Below are 17039 nucleotides of genomic sequence, written 5' to 3' on the forward strand. Positions count from 1 at the left end.
GTTCCTTAGAAATGCTTCCTAGGAAAGAAATGAAATATTAATAGCCTTCAACTTACTTGTTTCCAAAATGTTTTATTTATACTTATTTCAGGAGAATTTTAAGACTCATTATTAACAACTCTTCAATTTTTAGAGCTTTTAAAATATGTTGTCTATTTTATTTAGGTATAAAAGCCCATCTCATGTGCAGTTCTATACTTCTTGTTAGTAAGATATAACACTGATGCACTTGGTCTTTTGTATTTTCTCTTATCCTTATCTTTTGCTGACTTATCATTGTCTTGAAGTTTCCAATCAATTTAGCCACTTCTTTTTTTTTTACTTTTAATTTTTTTAATTTTTTTTTTTTTTTGAGATGGAGTCTCGCTATGTCGCCCAGGCTGGAGTGCAGTGGCGCCTACAGCTGGAGTGCTCGGCTCACTACAAGCTCCGCCTCCCGGGTTCACGCCATTCTCCTGCCTCAGCCTCCCGAGTAGCTGGGACTACAGGCACCTGCCACCACGCCTGGCTAATTTTTTGTATTTTTTTTTTTTTTCCGTAGAGACGGGGTTTCACTGTGTTAGCCAGGATGGTCTCGATCTCCTGACCTCCTGATCCGCCCGCCTCGGCCTCCCAAAGTGCTGGGATTACAGGCGTGAGCCACCGTGCCCGGCCAATTTAGCCACTTCTTAGGTGTTAATAGCAATCCTTAATGTTTAGTTTGTTATTTTCCTTTTAAACTATGATGAACCGAGTTTTATATAATTAAGTCATGTCTTTTGGGATGTATTTTCTTTTTCTTTTTTTTTGATACTGTCTCGCCCATCACCCAGGCTGGAGTGCAATGTTGTGATCTCAGCTCACTGCAACCTCCGCCTCCGAGGTTCAAGCGATTTTCCTGCCTCAGCCTCCTGAGTAGCTGGGATTACAGGCGCGTGCCACCACGCCCGTCTAATTTTTGTATTTTTAGTAGAGATGGGGTTTCCCCACGTTGGCCAGACTGGTCTCGAACTCCTGACCTCAGGTGATCCGCCCACCTTGGCCTCCCAAAGTGCTGGGATTACAGGCGTGAGCCACTGCATGCAGCTTATTTTTCTTAATGTATGTTATATACATTTATACTTATATAAATTTACATTAATTTATATATAACGTATACAATCAATTTACATTCATTAAATGTATATAAATTTTAATTTCCTTCTACTTTGTATTGCTTTGTCTCCTAGTTAAATATGATCCATTTGAGCATATGATGAGGGGAAGGATTGTATCCATAGTTAAAAATGTATAATTTTTACTGACAGTCATAAACATGTTTGCCAATGTTACCTGGTCAATTAGGGGTCTCCTGTAAGGATTGCTTTCCAGCAGCACGCTGCCCCACAATTCTGGATCCTTTCGACGTACCAGGTAGCGAGAAAGACTTTTGAAGAGGGAATTCTCATTGCAAACCTGAAGAAGATATGACAGATCAATTTCAAGGTAAAAAGTAAAAGCCTTTTTATAGCATTTTAGAGGTTATTTCCTATTGTTTAAACTCTGTTTATTGATAATCTTACTGATATTGGATCTACTTTTGGACTTTGATTCACGTACCAGTAATATACTGTTTTAATTATACAGGCTTTGTAATATACAATTTAACATCTGGTAGGACTAGTCCACTTTTACATTTTTCGGTGTTTTACTAGCTGTTCTTGTGTGTTTATTTTTCCATGTGTATATGCACATGTATGTACATAAGTGAGCATATGTATGTACATAAATATAACTATTTCCTAGCTCTGACCACTGAAAGATCTTAGAAGCAAATATACCTAAGCTCAGATCTTGACTTCTAATATTTTCAGAAAATAGGAGTCTTCCTCTGTTGTCCAGGCTGGAGAGTGCAGTGTTGCAATCATAGTTCACTGCAACCTTGATCTCCTGGGCTCAAGTGATCCTCTTACCTCAGCCTTCTGGGTAGCTTGGAACCAAGTGCATGGTACCTCCCCCAGCTAATTATGTAATTTTTTGTAGACACAGGCTCGCTATGTTGCCCAGGCTGGTTTCAAACTCCTGGGCTCAAGTGATTCTCTTGCCTCGGCCTCCCAAAGTGCTGGGATTCTAGGAGTGAGCCACTCACCTGGCCCAGATCTTGATTTCTAATACCATGCCCCAGTAAAAGGTTCCCTAGAGAAATGACTGACTCCAGGGCTGCGGAAGGTACAAAATGAGCTTGGTGTACTGTGTGCCAGAAAATAAGTTAAAATGCTCAAAGAACAATGAACCCATGACACAAAGACACAGACTGAAGAGGTTCTCACCAACTGGGACAATTTGAGCATCAAAATAAATAGTAATGGATTGTAGCCCATCAAATAAAATCCAAGAGTTCATGAATGCATGAGTGTTAACTGACAAATATGGAGAAACTGCTGGAGTTTGAAAAATTTTCATTTTGCAACCAACACAATAAGAATGGTTTAAGCAAGAATCAACAGATGCTAAATTAAGGGAGGGGGTAAGAGGATATTTGCATGGTCTTAAGTGTCTACTTATAGACTGTTTAATATCTGCAAGAGGGTAATAATTATATAATAAAGAAATGTTACAACTTGATAAAAACTGACAAAGGGGACAAATGAACACCGTGTGCTTCCGGATATAATACCATGAGAAAAACAAACCACCACTGAAGCAGTATTCTGGGTGGAAACGTATAATCTAAATCTAACCATCAGGAACCATCAGAGGAATCAAAATGAGACACATTCTATTTTTTAAAAAAAGACTTTACATTTAAATGAAATATAGACAATAGGCGAATCCATAGAGACAGGGTACAGTCTGGTGGTTGTCAGGGGCTGGGAGAAGGGGGTATGTGGAGGAACTGTTTAAGGAATACAGGGTTTCCTTTTGAAGTGAAAACTTGGAACTAGATAAAGGTGATAACATTGTAAATGTACTGAATGTCACTGAATTGTTCACTTTAAAATGGTTAATTTGATGTTGCTTTAAATTTCACCTATATAAAATAGTTACAAATAGAAAAAGCAACTATCTGTTTACAAAAATATCAGTGTCATAAAAAACAAAAGACTGAAGAACCATTCCAGAGTACAGGAGACTAAAGAGACATGAAAACTACAAGTCATATATAACCTTAGACTAGAGGGGAAAAAACTGCTACAAAGGATGTCATTGGTTAATTGACACAACTAGAATAGAACAGATTTTTAAAGGTATCCTGTCAATGTCAAACTGACTGAAGCTGGTATATTTCATGTGGTTAATGAGACAGAATATCCTTATTCTTAGGCCATACACTCTGAAGGGGTATAAGGCCATGATGCATTCAACTTATTCCCACATGGTTAAAAAATAATAGACGTGTGTATACACATATGTATGAATGGTGTGCCTGCACGTAAGAGTGTGAGAACACAAATGGTAAGGCTAATGGGGTTAAAACATTAACAAGTCAATCAGAATAAAGGGTATATAGACTTTATCCACTATTTGGGCACTTTCAGATTCACAATGATAAAGTTTTAAAAAAGCACCCACCATCCCCAAATGTCCCATATTACCTGAAATCACCCTGAACCTCTCATATAACAGGTTTTTAAAAATGCAGCTTTTTTACATATTCAGCTAGCAGTACTTACATTAATAAGTTCCAGATCACACTGGCCACGTTCATAAGCAACACAGGCCAGATGTGGATCTCTCTTCTCACAATACTTTCCAACAACGCGACTGTCATAGTAGGGATTTTCACGAAGAAATCTCTCCGGGTTGTTATTACTGTCTATGTAGATTTTGGCTAAGGCATTGTGAGTAGCAGGCTCCTCACAGCCCTCATGAATTCTGGCCTCTAGCCAAGGCAGAAGCAGTTTCAATCTAGGAAAAAGGGGAAAAAAACCTCACACACACATACTGCATTATAAATAATACACTCTTGACATGCTAACTATGTAAATACCTTATGGTCTACAACGTGCTTTCACTTTCACATACTTTTTTTCCCCCCGAGTACTGCTACATTGCCCAGACTGAAGTGCAGTGGCTATTCCAGCCATAATCATTGTACACTACAGCCTTGGGCTCAAGTGATCCTTGGACTCAAAAGATTATTGAGTTGCCCAAGAATAAAAAGAAGATATATAAGGCTATTTTCACTCTCCCAGATTTATCTGCTATATGATATACCTACCTGCTTACATCTGAATAAAAGATTAGAGAGTCACACAGTGTCCTTTCTTTGTAACACGCAAAATATCTAGACCTTAGGAAATTTTGTTTATGGATAGAAATGGGGAGGTGATATTATATAGGCCAGATTATCTGAGAGTTCTTTCAGCTCTTAACACAGTTAACATACAGTATTGCCTACAGCCAAACCCTAAATACATACTGGGAATAAAATCTGGTAGCTTTAGAAGCTCTGGGTTTAATGGTTGTAGCTGTCATATAAACACTCCATCAAGGAGCACAGTTTTGCTATACTATAGCTTGTTTTGGTAGTCCTGATGACCATGCCTTCTTTTATTTTTATTTTTATTTTAAAGCCAGGGTCTTCTGTTGCCCAAGCTGGAGTGCAGTGGTGGGAACATGGCTCACTGCGGCCCTGACCTCCTGGGCTCAAGCAATCCTCTCACCTAAGCCTCCCTAGAAGCTGGGACTACAGGCACAAGCCACCACGCCTGGCCCAAGCCTCTTTTACCAATGATTTAAACATTAAAAGCAGCCAAAGAAAAAGCATTATTCTGTTATTTTGTCTATCAAATTCACATGGTTATTATGAACACTCCCATTAGGGAGAAGGCAATTTTAATAAATAGAGGCAAAAATCCAGCTCCTATAAACATGTGCAATCTAAGATGTGCCATGTCAACTTAAGGAATAAAAATTAGCTAAGGCAGGTCTAGACTAGCGACTTAGAGGTAAATCTAGCTTTTCACAATATGTCACTTAAAGACTAAATTATCTAACGGTAACTGCCATTTGCTTGGAATATGCAAGAAGATTATTTTCAGGTAATAGATTTAAGACTCAACTGAACCTCTTATTAAATGTTAAATTGTTATGACATGAAATTACTTGAAACTAGGCTCAAACCTTTAAGTCAGTATTAACTGTATATCTCTATTACCCTTAAATGCAAAATTTTTCCATGTTTGAAATATTCTAATATAAATTCTAAGAATATAATTAGTAGACCACCTATACCAACTCAGGTTAAAATGAAATCCCACAGACTTTCTTAATTTCTTCTTATATAAACAGCAGACCTTCCCACTAGCATACCACCTCACCAACCTCATTTATATCAGTACTTCCTAAACACTAGTTCCTCAAAATGTTCCAGCTAAAAAAAGACTTCACAGTCTGTAAGTTTTAGAAGCACTTATGCTATATTCTATTGGAAATCCATATTATCATGTATTACCATGTTAAGGTACTATAAATTAAACATCAGTTGAATTCAAGAGTTGCACAGGGAACTCTTTTGCCTCATACTTAAATAAACACCACGCTATTTGTTTTTATTAAGCAGCTTTCTCAGGTTGGAAACACCACACTACTGATCAGTAAAGAATTAGTTGTTAAATACATAGGTATCACACCTAACTAAACAGGAGACTTAGTACATAGTTTATATTAAAAACACATAAAGTCAAACCATATAGCTGTAATTATAAACATGCCCAAAAAAGGATCAACCAGGTTAACAGATTTGCTATGACAGCTATAATGTTTCAGAAAACAGACTTTTTTTGGGCGCTATTAGTTAGCTTATCACCTCTACGTGAGGTGTCTTCAGGAAATTATTCTCCACGTGTTGTTGAGTAGTTTTGGACAAATGACTACCTATATTTTTATCTATTGCCATGCTAAGAAAGAGTAACTTATCCCTGTTGAAATGGTACTACACCTGTTTCTTTTTTCAACCTCAGCAACAAGCTCATCAGTAGAGAATTGACCTCTTACAACAAGAATCAAGTTTTTTATGACATCTTCAGAACAGTCAACATCAAGTAATCCTCCAATAACCACAGGAAGTCGACTTGGATTCACCTGTGGTTAAAAAAAAGTAGAAGAATGTCACTATGTTATTAAAAGCAAAGAGGAATTAGAAAAAATAAAACCATTTATCTCTATCGCTTTTAAGCTCAGTTTTCTTTAAGTTCAGTTTTAAATTCAGTAATAAACTGAGGGTCTAAATTTGCAACTAGATAGAGGAATTTAGCAGGAGGTCCGGCTAAAAACAAGACTTCATGGTTTAATAAGTATTGAAAGCACATATACTATATTCTCTATTAGTTACCCAAGCATTGTTCCATATGATGAATAAATCCAAAGAAACTACAAAGATGACTATGCAAGACTATCTAATTAAAAGGTTCCCATTATAGCAATACTGCCTGTTTCTACAGTTAGAAGGTGAAGTATCTAATAGCTGTATTTAAGATGGTTTGAAAACTCTGCTTTGGAGTCTAGGGCTTCTACACGGATACCTCAAGGCCTATCAAGTTAGTAGGGCCCTAGGCCACCCAACTTTTTCAACAATAGCAGTTCTATTCTTATATTTTACGCACTTGGCATGCATTTCTTTTCCCCTTCCCTGAGTCGGCTTGCTAGGAAAGCATGTAGAATTTTAATCCAAGAAAGGATTCTGCTGGGCAAAAAAGTATTAAAAGCAGCTGGGCATGGTAGTATGCACCTGCAGTCCCAGATACTTGGGAGGCTAAGGCAGGAGGATTGCTTGAGCCCAGGAGTTTAAGGTTAGAGTGAGCTATGATTGTACCACTGTATTCCAGCATGGGTGACAGAGCAAGACCGTGTCTCAAAAACAAAAACAAAAAAACCCACGTTAAAAGCTGCAGACCACTCTTACTGAGCACAGAGTTTCAAAAGGATTTCCAGAATATGAGAAATAAAATCTATAGTAAGATTATACCTTTACATTACCTACATATTACTTACCTTCTGTACATATATCTCTATATACTTTTGAAGATTATTTCTATATAAATAGAGCACCAAATCATGGACAAAGTCAAATCGATCACACACAATGATAAGTGGTAGCTGATCTGTTAGTTTCGCTTCCTGAAAAAAAGACAAACAAAAGGAAGCTTTAATTTTCTCCTTCTATGAGGTATCGAATCTATGTAAAATATGAGAATCTGTTCTACACTAACAAGAGAGGCTCACACAAGCATGTCTCTTCTGTTAAAGAAAGAATGTCCCAATAGTTGAGTGTGTACATCCCAGTTTCAGTAAATTTTTACTAAGCAATACTTGGATTCACACAGCAAGATACCAGGTCCTTCCCATACACACCCTTTACCAGAAAACAAGAGTAACAAATTAAGATACCTGAGCCAGCAGTGGCTCTCAGATGAGAGCCACTCATCTGAGAGTCACCACACTGGGACTTTCATTGGTAGTAACACTTCCACTGTATTTGAAATCAACTTAATAACTATAGTCACATTGTCAAAACATATGGCATAAATGGCTCACATTTGTTTCAAACTAATGATTTTCTATCCCTCCCCACATCCAATCTAGACAACCAGTCTCTAATACTCTATTATAACAAAGCCTACAAGGAGCAGCATGATGGTGACTACATGTGGCCATAAGAACCGCCCCCCACCCCCAAAAAAACCCAGCATTTAAAGAAAAGACCTCTTTAAATTGCCAACTGCTTTTACCATTCCATTACAGATACCAAACTACAATCCTACTTATAGATTGACATAGAAGATGTTACAGACAGGTAAGTAAAACCTGTACTGGGCATTTACCTGATACATGTCCTGTTACATTCCACAGACATAAGGTAGAGCACAAAAAACAACAGTTTCCATCAGGAATTCATTTATACACAGTGAAACATTCCTCAATAAATGATTCCTCTAACATAGTCTACTAGGGAAGCAGAACTAAGTAGGGTAGAACTTCCCCCAGTGATGGCCACTAAGAACATTATTTTCAAGGTTAGAATAAAATGGCTCCTGAGACTAGGGGATATTAGTTACTCAATTATAAATAATACAAAGACTAGTCTATGAAGTGTTCCAAGAACACCAAGGTAAATCTTAATTTTAATTTAGCCATCCTAAATTAAAAAATAAAATGTCTGTAAAGCTGCACATTTTCCACATTAAGGAAGGTTTTCTAAAGCAAGTATTGTTTAACACCATGGAAACTCTGCACTAATAGCTGTTACAATCATTTCTAGAATTTGTCTGCATCTATCTATGCAAAATTTTAGTATGTCATGTTTTCCTACTAAATGAACATCAAAAAAGTATGGATCAACACACTAGTCATCTTACCTACACACATATAAAATTTTTTTTATCTTTATCACTTACAAATAATCTAGGATTACTTACTCTATTTTCATGCATAGGTGTTTAAACTTCTGTGGCAAATAATTCCACTTTTGTGGAATACTAACTGTATTCCAAAAGAAAATTTCAGATTTAAAAAGCAGACAAAATCTAGGTTATTTTCTTGATTGCTAAAATTTGCACGATTTTATACATGGTAGAAATGTTATTAACACTTAAATAATATTAAATTACCTACTAAATGTTTAATTAACCTCCAGTTATAATGGTTAAAGATTTTAAGATCAAACTTGAAATTATATTAACATAGTCAGAGGTTTTCTTCAACATAAATTTGTTCATTTAACAAATATTTATGAGTACCCAAGTATCAGACTCTGTTCTTAGTTACTGGAGATACAGCAGGGAACAAAGGAAGCAGAGTCCATTCTCTCAAGGACTTACATTCTAGTGGGAGGCGACGTTCACAGTGGTGTTATAAAGAAAAACAAGCAAAATGGGGTAGGAATGGGTTCTATTTTACACAGGGCAACCTGAGACATCCTCTCTTATGACATTCAATCAGAAACCCAAAGAAGGAAAAAGAGAAGGTCATGAAAGAATAAGTAGTACAGGGCACAAGCAAAGGCCCTTGGGCAGGACAGGGTTGGGGGAGTTCCAGGAATAGCAAGCAGGCCAGTGTGGTTGAAGCTAAACCAGGAAAGAAGAAAAAAAGAAAGGTAGAAAATAAGATCAAAGGTAGCAAGGAGCAGATCATGGGTCTGATGAACAGTTACATGCTTTCTACAGAGAGTTTACAGTTCTACAAACTTAGGGCATAAGCCACGTGATGCTAATGACACAATTTTATCCTGCTCACAGGGTACCTTAAAGGAGAAGCTATGTTCTACCAATCTCTTTATTCCTGGTGTGTAACACATAATTGGCACTCGAATATTCAAGATCAGAGTCAACGGTATTTTTCTTATGACACAGGGTTTACTTACAACACCAGTAAATTATCATGTAGCTAGTACCTCTAAAATTAAGTTTAATGACAGTGGTAAGAGGCATCGTAACCATGTCCTACAGGTTAACAAGGAATCTATTATGTTCATCCTCAACACTGGCATCAGAGGATAAATGTGATAGTTGCATCTTAGTATTGAGCTCCCATCTCAAATTATGTAGACATAAGACACTAAATTCACCTCTAATCCTGGCTGGAAGTAAATTCCTTCAAAGAATCAGGTACAAATTGATATCAAAGAGAAATAAATACCTGCCTGACAGAAATCCCATTTAGGCTAACTCCACCTTTTTCCAAGGCTTATCACTTATCAGTAATAGTTACTACCTCAACATCTACAGTATACAAAGTACTTGATAAATAAACATAGCTTATGGTTGAAGAAACTGAGGCTGAGGCACATTCATTAACTTGCCTGAGGTAACAGCTAGACATATACTGAATGAACAAACAATGGCTAAGTAGAATTTGAAACAGGTCTGACTGACTCAAAACCTCATAATCCACATCCACACCCCTACTATATCAGGCTTGCACCTAATTCACAAGTGTAGAGGGGAAATCGTCATCTGATTAGATCCCATGGGATATGCAAACCTAAGGCAGTACCATCCTAGTACCCAGAGGATTATTTTTTATTTCTTTACTAGAGGATTTTTTTAAAGCTCAAGAATGTGATAATTAAATAAGTTAATTTCATTTTGCCTTCCATATATATGTAACTCAAATGTTAAAATCCAAAGCTAAAGAAGTTACAATTTAAGCATAAAAGCTGAAGGCTCAATAAAAACAAAAAGAAATCATGTAAGAATCTGGTAGTATTAACACAGGAACAGAAAACCAAATACTGCATGTTCTCACTAGTAAGTGGGAGATAAATGATGAGAACACATGGACACAGAGAGGAACAACAGACACTGGGGCCTACTGAAGGGTGGAGGATGGGAGGAGGGAGAGGATCAGGAAAAATAACTAATGGGTTGTAGGCTTAATACCTGGGTGACAAAACAATCTATACAACAAACCCCCCATGACACAAGTTTACCTATATAACAAACCTGCCCATGCACCCCCCTGAACTTCAAAGCTTAAAAGAAAACAACAAAAAAACCCCAACACCCCTGCCCCAAAAGAATCTAGTAGTAGTTTGTGTGTGTGTGTGTGTGTGTGTGTGTGTGTGTGTGTGTGTGTGTGTTTTAAGGAAATAGTAATGATACTCACAGAAGGAAGTGAATCAGTATTATGGGTACACTAGTCAAGCATAGAGTATCAAATCTTTCTCATCTGGAGGGGTTTTTTGATACCAGAAAGTTTTGGTCCAAACATAGCATACTGGCTAGGTTACCCAGAATATTCATGATGGCCAAAGACATTATAAAGCTACACTTTTTTGAAAAGTGTATCTTTTAATCTAAAATGTAGAGCAATTTCAACATTTTGACTACCTCATTACACTAAAATCCCTAAGGGTTTTGCTATTTCATCTAGAGCCCAGGTAGTAAATTCTTCAAAAGAACAATCTGCCAGTGCAACCACAGGCACAAATGATGATAGTCTGGGAGCAGGAAAAGCCTACTTTTCATACTGTATTCTACAATAAACATTTTGGTTTCACTTGTAATTTAAAATTCTTCCAAGACAAAAAATACTTCAGAACTTTCTGTAAAGTCTCAGGAATCCTTTTATATATATATATATAAAATACATACACACACATAATAGGCAGTGAGGGAGCAGTAATCTAAGTGTTCTGTAGTTTTCCTGGTCTTTTATAGATAGCTATCAACTTTAAAGCTTTATTTCCCTCACAAAGTAACTGGTAGTTACAAGAATAAAGCTAAAGCTAAGTTAAACATTAAACAAAATTAACTGCCCTTAGGGATCTTCTAGAGTTCAGAATGTCTGGACCATTACTCCTCCCTGCAACACAGGTGGTCCTTACTTCTCTATAACTGATTTCATGTGTCACAAAGCTGAGCGTTTTGTTTGATCGTCGTACCTTTAATTTATGAATTATATATGAATAATATTTTAGTTTCTACAGTTGGGCAAACTTGATGAAAGAGGTAAGCCTATACATTCCTTAGATAACAGATCCCTTTGCCTACCATAGAGGCTCCTCAAAATGGTATGAAGAGCAAGCTGATGTTAATATTCAAAAGCCTAAATGATTCTCAAATGACATTGAAAGTATACAACCACTTTTCTAAATTTTTCCATCCAAAATTAAAGGAAATTCCTTTGAAATAGTGCTATTTTTTTTCTTCTTTTAAACAGATGGTCATTCTTAGTCACCGATTTCCTTCCGTATTTCAAAGGAAACCACAGAGTATTATGTTTGCAAGAAATAATCCAGCACACAACTTAAGAATGCTAACAGTTTCACATTTAGGGAAAAAATATTTTTGAACTACAACCAAACCCTTGTAGAACTGCTAAACTGGAATTCAACCAGAAAACACGTTACTCAAAACCACTTACCTTAAGAAAATTCTTGACTCGCTCAGGATCATAGCAATTGCTTTCTCTACAGATTCTTTCTACTTCTTTGATTTGCCCAGTCTTGCAAGCTGCCTGAATATATTTAAAGTGCACATCTGGGTCCTGGCTAAAGTTAACAATGGATCCCAGAAAATAAAAGAGACCTTTAAAGAAACAAGTAATTACAATTAAGCATAGGCACACTTTTGAGAATGACTGAAAAGCATTTATGCAATTAAAAAACTGTTACATTGAATACTCCCAAATATAAGTTGGTTGCTTAAAAAGCTCGATAAAAATACTAATTATTCCATTAATCAGATCAGTAAAATGGATTTGCACTTTAATCCTAAAGAACAGACAATTCAACCCAATGTTGCCTTTTTTTCTTTTTTATTGAGGCAGGTCTCTGTCACCTAGGCTAGAGTACAGTGGCACGATCATAGCTCACTGCAGCCTCAAACTCCTGGAATCAAGCAATCCTTCCACCTCAACCTCCTAAGTAGCTAGGTGCATGCCACTATGCCAGGCTAATTTTTAAGAAAATTTTTGTAGAGATGGGGTCTTGCTGTGTTACCCAGGCTGGTCTTGAATTTGTGGCCTCAAGCAATCCTCCTGCCTTGGCCTCCCAAAGCACTGGGATTATTAAAGGCATACACCACTGTGCCCCTATATGGGAAATTTTAAATGAAGACCCCAATACCTGGTATTTTTCAATATGCAGTTTATAGGAAACATACAAAATAATTTGGGAAGAATTTAGTGCAGTATTGTCCACAAGAACTTTCTGCAATGATGAAAATCTTATCTTTGCCCCCTGATATAACAGCCACTAACCACACATGGCTATTAAGCACTTGAAATGTGGCCAGAGTGACTGAATAACTAAATATTAAATTTTATTTAATTTTAATAACTTTCTATGTGAATAGCTGCTATATGTGGCTAGTGACTGCTGTACTAAACAGTGTAAATTTAGTGCATAGTTAACATTTTGAAACTGTGAAAATTAAGAAAACTAGCAGACTCTCTTACTCCTTCTCAATAGAGCACTACTACTACAAAGAGGAGAGAAAGGCAATTGAGGACCAGAACTTAGCCACCCAACAGTGATTACATTAGTACCCTGCATAGCAGTGGTTCTCAACTGAGGTGATTATCCTCACAGGTGACACTGGCAATGTCTGAAGACATTTTTGGTTGTCACAACTGGTGGAGCTGACGCTACTGGCATCTAGTGGGTAGAAATCAGGAATGCTGCTAAATATTCTACTAAATATTCTACGTCTACACGAATACCCCTCTACAATGATTATCCAGCCCTAAATGTCTGTAGTACTAAGGTTAAGAAATTCTGCTAAATAGCAACAAATCACAAAATGCCCTTGGCGAGAATCACCTGCTATTGTAAGAGTCAGACATATAAGCATAAAATGTTATTATACCCTATCATTAGTACAGATTGAGTATCCCGTATCCAAAATACTTGAGACCAGACATGTTTCAGATTTTCAACTTTGGAATATTCGCTTTATAATTACCTGATCAGCATCCCTAATCTGAAAATCCAATTTCTGAAATGCTCCAACAAGCATTTCCTTTGAGCGTTATGTTGGTGCTCAAAAAGTTTCAGGCTTTGGTGCATTTTGGATTTTCAGATTAGGGACACTCAACCTGTATTTTCATTTTATGCAATTTCAACACCACTACATATTTTTCTCTTAAAATTCTACCTTTCATTCATCTATAAAAATATCCAAACAGATGGTCTTGTTCACTGCATATCCTTAGGATCCAACATAAAAGGGCCTTGACAACATTTATTGAATAAAAATTAAAATGTCCTATAGAACAAATTTTTAGAAAGATAAAATTTCCAGGCTGGGCGCGGTGGCTCAAGCCTGTAATCCCAGCACTCTGGGAGGCCAAGACGGGTGGATCACAAGGTCAGGAGATCGAGACCATCCTGGCTAACACGGTGAAACCCCGTCTCTACTAAAAAAATACAAAAAAAACTAGCCGGGCAAGGTGGCGGGTGCCTGTGGTCCCAACTACTCGGGAGGCTGAGGCAGGAGAATGGCGTAAACCTGGGAGGCGGAAGCGAGATCCGACCACTGCACTCAACCTGGACGACAGAGCGAGACTCCGTCTCAAAAAAAAAAAGAAAGACAAAATTTCCAATAGCCTGATCATAAGCATACCTCTTCTTGGGGCTATCTTAAGTACTTTTTTTTTTTAAACTCAAAAACCCCTACTTACCTTCAAAACTCTTGAAAGATTCAAAAAGTTCAATCAGAGACTGAGTTGACAGTTGTTCATGGTATTTAGAAGCCACTTGAACACAGATCTGCAGATTCTGACGAATGTTGGCAGACAGCATGGCTCTGAGACATTCTAGGGAGTCTTCTACTGATAAGGAACCAAAGTAGTTGACTAACCACTACAAGATAAAATGAATGAATGAATGAAATAATGTTGAACCTCATGGTGGTTATGAAATCATTAATATTTAGTACCACAAACACATTTTCAGTGTACCTATTAATCACAACTAACACCATCTATTAGGTAAGAAACTGAAATACCTCAGGGTTAAGAAGATGGGTGTGAACCACTGCACGTTTTATATCATATAAATCAGTGAAGTGTTCTAATGCACGCTGCAGTAGGCCAGCCTTTTCACACAGTTGAGCAATGTGAGCCCGGTCATAATGTGTGAACATCTGATTGCCTAGAATAGCATCTGCAACCTGTAAAACCACAAACAAGGAAAGTTAATTGTCCACTCCATTTATATGAGTAATTCAATATCCATTACAGATTAAGGTTTAATAGTGAACTGTTAAAGAAAGTACAAAAGAATATTATAATAGCTAAATTTTCTTGTATAAGGAGTAGGCATCTCAGTAGCTTTGCATGAAAATCTGAGACGCTCTGCACAACCACTAAAACGATGTTGGAAACATGCCTAAAAAGCATTAAAACACATACCTGAGGGGCATGCATAAGGTTCATCTCAAGTAACCGCGTCTGTAAAGGACCTTCAGATGGGCGATTATTCTTCAGAGCATCAAGCAAGAATGCAGTACATTGCTGAATTAGATTGTATTCCATAAAGACATCTACAATCTACAAAAAAAATAGATTTAAAAGAAATTGTTTTAAGATACTATGGAGAGTAAGTAGACAAAATTATGCACGAACTCTTTCTTTACCTGAGAATTTTATTTGGACAATATGAACACTTTAAGAACAAATTTTTGTCCTCTAGAGAACACAGTTATTTTCAGTTCTGATAAAACCTACAAAATATTTCAAGATATTACATAATAGCAGAATACAATTGAACCAATAGACCTTTATTTTATTATTTTATTTATTTTATTTTTTTGAGGCGGAGTTTTGCTCTTGTTGCCCAGGCTGGAGTGCAATGGCAGGATCCCAGCTCACTGCAACCTCTGCCTTCCGGGTTCAAGCGATTCTCCTGCCTCAGCTCCCAAGTAGCTGGGATTACAGGCATCTGCCACCACACCTGGATAATTTTTTGTTATTTTTAGTAGAGACAGGGTTTTGCTATATTGGCTAGGCTGGTCTCAAACTCCTGACCTCAGGTGATCCGCCAACCTCAGCCTCCCAAAGTGCTGGGATTACAGGCGTGAGCCACCATGCCTGGCCTGACAGACCTTTATTTTTATCAACTTTTGAAAAACAATAGCATAAACAATATGAAGGACTCTTGACTCATACTTCCAAATGCATCTCTTCCCTCTCCCCACACCCAGTGGCAACCACTATCTTATTTTATCATCCCCATGTATTTTTCACATTTTTAATACATATACATCTCTAAATAAGATGTTTGTTTTGCATGTATTAAAACTACATGCAGAGGGTTTCATATTGTCCATTCTTTTGCAACTTGCTTTTTTTTGCAAGGCATTTGAGGTTTATCCATATAGAGTGACAAAGCTTTAATTTCTACAAACTGTAAGTTTTCTTTTTTTTCTTTTTAAGAGAGTCTCACTCTGTTGCCCAGGTTGGAGTGCAATGGAACGATTACAGCTCACTGCAGCCTGGACCTCCCAGGCTCAAGCTGTCCCTCCACTTCAGTCACCTGAGTAGCTAGGACGACAGGCATGTGCCACCACACCCAGCTGATTTTTAGATTTTTTGTAGTTACAGGGTCTCACATGTTGCCCAGACTGCTCTTGAATTCTTGGCCTCAAGCAATCCTCCCACCTTGGTCTCCCAAAGTATTGAGATTACAAGCGTGAACCACCACGGCTGGCCCCCACTCTCCGTTTCAATCAGCTTCTACAAAATATATGGTAATCACATTACCTGTGTGATGTCAGCAAGAGGCTCTTCATCTTGAACTAACATTTGGGCAAACTGCTGTCCCTGATCTGGACTGATTCGCATTACATTTCTCAGCAGAAATATCCAATCTGGAGTGTATCCAACCTACAAACAAACAAACAAAGACTTAAACGCTGCTCCTAAGTTTCAATTTTATAGCATTTAAAGACTTTTTCTACTATAAAATCTTGCTAATATGGAAATACTCGTGAAAGCACAAATTCATTTGCAATTTAAGGTGCCCAGTTAGACCTTGATGATGACACATTTGAACAAACACCTGTCAATCTTTATAATTGGCTTATCCATTTTCTTTTCTTTTTTTTTTTTTTTTTTTGAGACAGGGTCTTGCTTTGTCATCCAAGCTGGAGTGCCGAGGTGCAATCTCGGTTCACTGAAACCTCTGCCCCCTGGGCTCAAGTGATCCTCCCACCTTGGCTTCCTGAGTAGCTAGGACCACAGGCACATACCACCACGCCTGGCTACTTTCTTGTATTTTTAGTAAAGACAGGGTTTCACCATGTTGCCCAGACTGGTCTCAAACTCCTGAGCTCAAGTGATCTGCCCGCCTTGGCCTCCCAAAGTGCTGGGATTACAGGTGCAAGCCACCACGCCTGGCCTGGCTTATCCATTTTCAATAAATGAGTATTTCAAAAGTTTGTTCTAACATGTTAAACATGCCTGCTATCTTAAATTCTGATAAGCCATGCAAGAGTAATTGTCTCAATTTAACAAGTATGAATTTGATATGAGGGGTAAGAGAATTTTTATACATTTCAAAGTAAATCAAAATGAAAGGAAATTCACTATTAAAGTAATCAAGAGTTAATACAGGCTAATTTCTCTGTCAATGC

The 17039-nt window shown here is 37.4% G+C and overlaps 2 protein-coding genes across 3 annotated transcripts in view; one reads left to right on the forward strand and one right to left on the reverse strand.

Annotated features, from left to right (window-relative positions):
* Positions 1–6016, forward strand: part of PTRH2 (peptidyl-tRNA hydrolase 2) — a 33293-nt gene extending 27277 nt beyond the window's left edge. Inside the window, exons 2-3 of the transcript XR_001886632.1 lie at positions 1324–1464; positions 5925–6016. The gene's annotated coding sequence lies outside the window, so the exon portion shown is untranslated. The remainder of the gene's footprint in view (positions 1–1323; positions 1465–5924) is intronic.
* The window catches only part of CLTC (clathrin heavy chain), a 76142-nt gene that overhangs the window by 13616 nt on the left and 45487 nt on the right, over positions 1–17039 (reverse strand). For both annotated transcript variants that reach the window (XM_017877422.1, XM_017877421.1), the window contains exons 10-18: positions 16168–16290; positions 14818–14955; positions 14412–14576; positions 14086–14266; positions 11827–11990; positions 6955–7080; positions 5903–6045; positions 3633–3867; positions 1312–1434 (exon numbers count right to left, since the gene is read on the reverse strand). In XM_017877422.1, coding sequence (XP_017732911.1) covers positions 1312–1434; positions 3633–3867; positions 5903–6045; positions 6955–7080; positions 11827–11990; positions 14086–14266; positions 14412–14576; positions 14818–14955; positions 16168–16290 — 1398 coding nt within the window. The remainder of the gene's footprint in view (positions 1–1311; positions 1435–3632; positions 3868–5902; positions 6046–6954; positions 7081–11826; positions 11991–14085; positions 14267–14411; positions 14577–14817; positions 14956–16167; positions 16291–17039) is intronic.

This window comes from Rhinopithecus bieti, unplaced genomic scaffold, assembly GCF_001698545.2.
Source record: "Rhinopithecus bieti isolate Rb0 unplaced genomic scaffold, ASM169854v2 scaffold_10657, whole genome shotgun sequence".
In the NCBI taxonomy this organism is placed as follows: domain Eukaryota; kingdom Metazoa; phylum Chordata; class Mammalia; order Primates; family Cercopithecidae; genus Rhinopithecus; species Rhinopithecus bieti.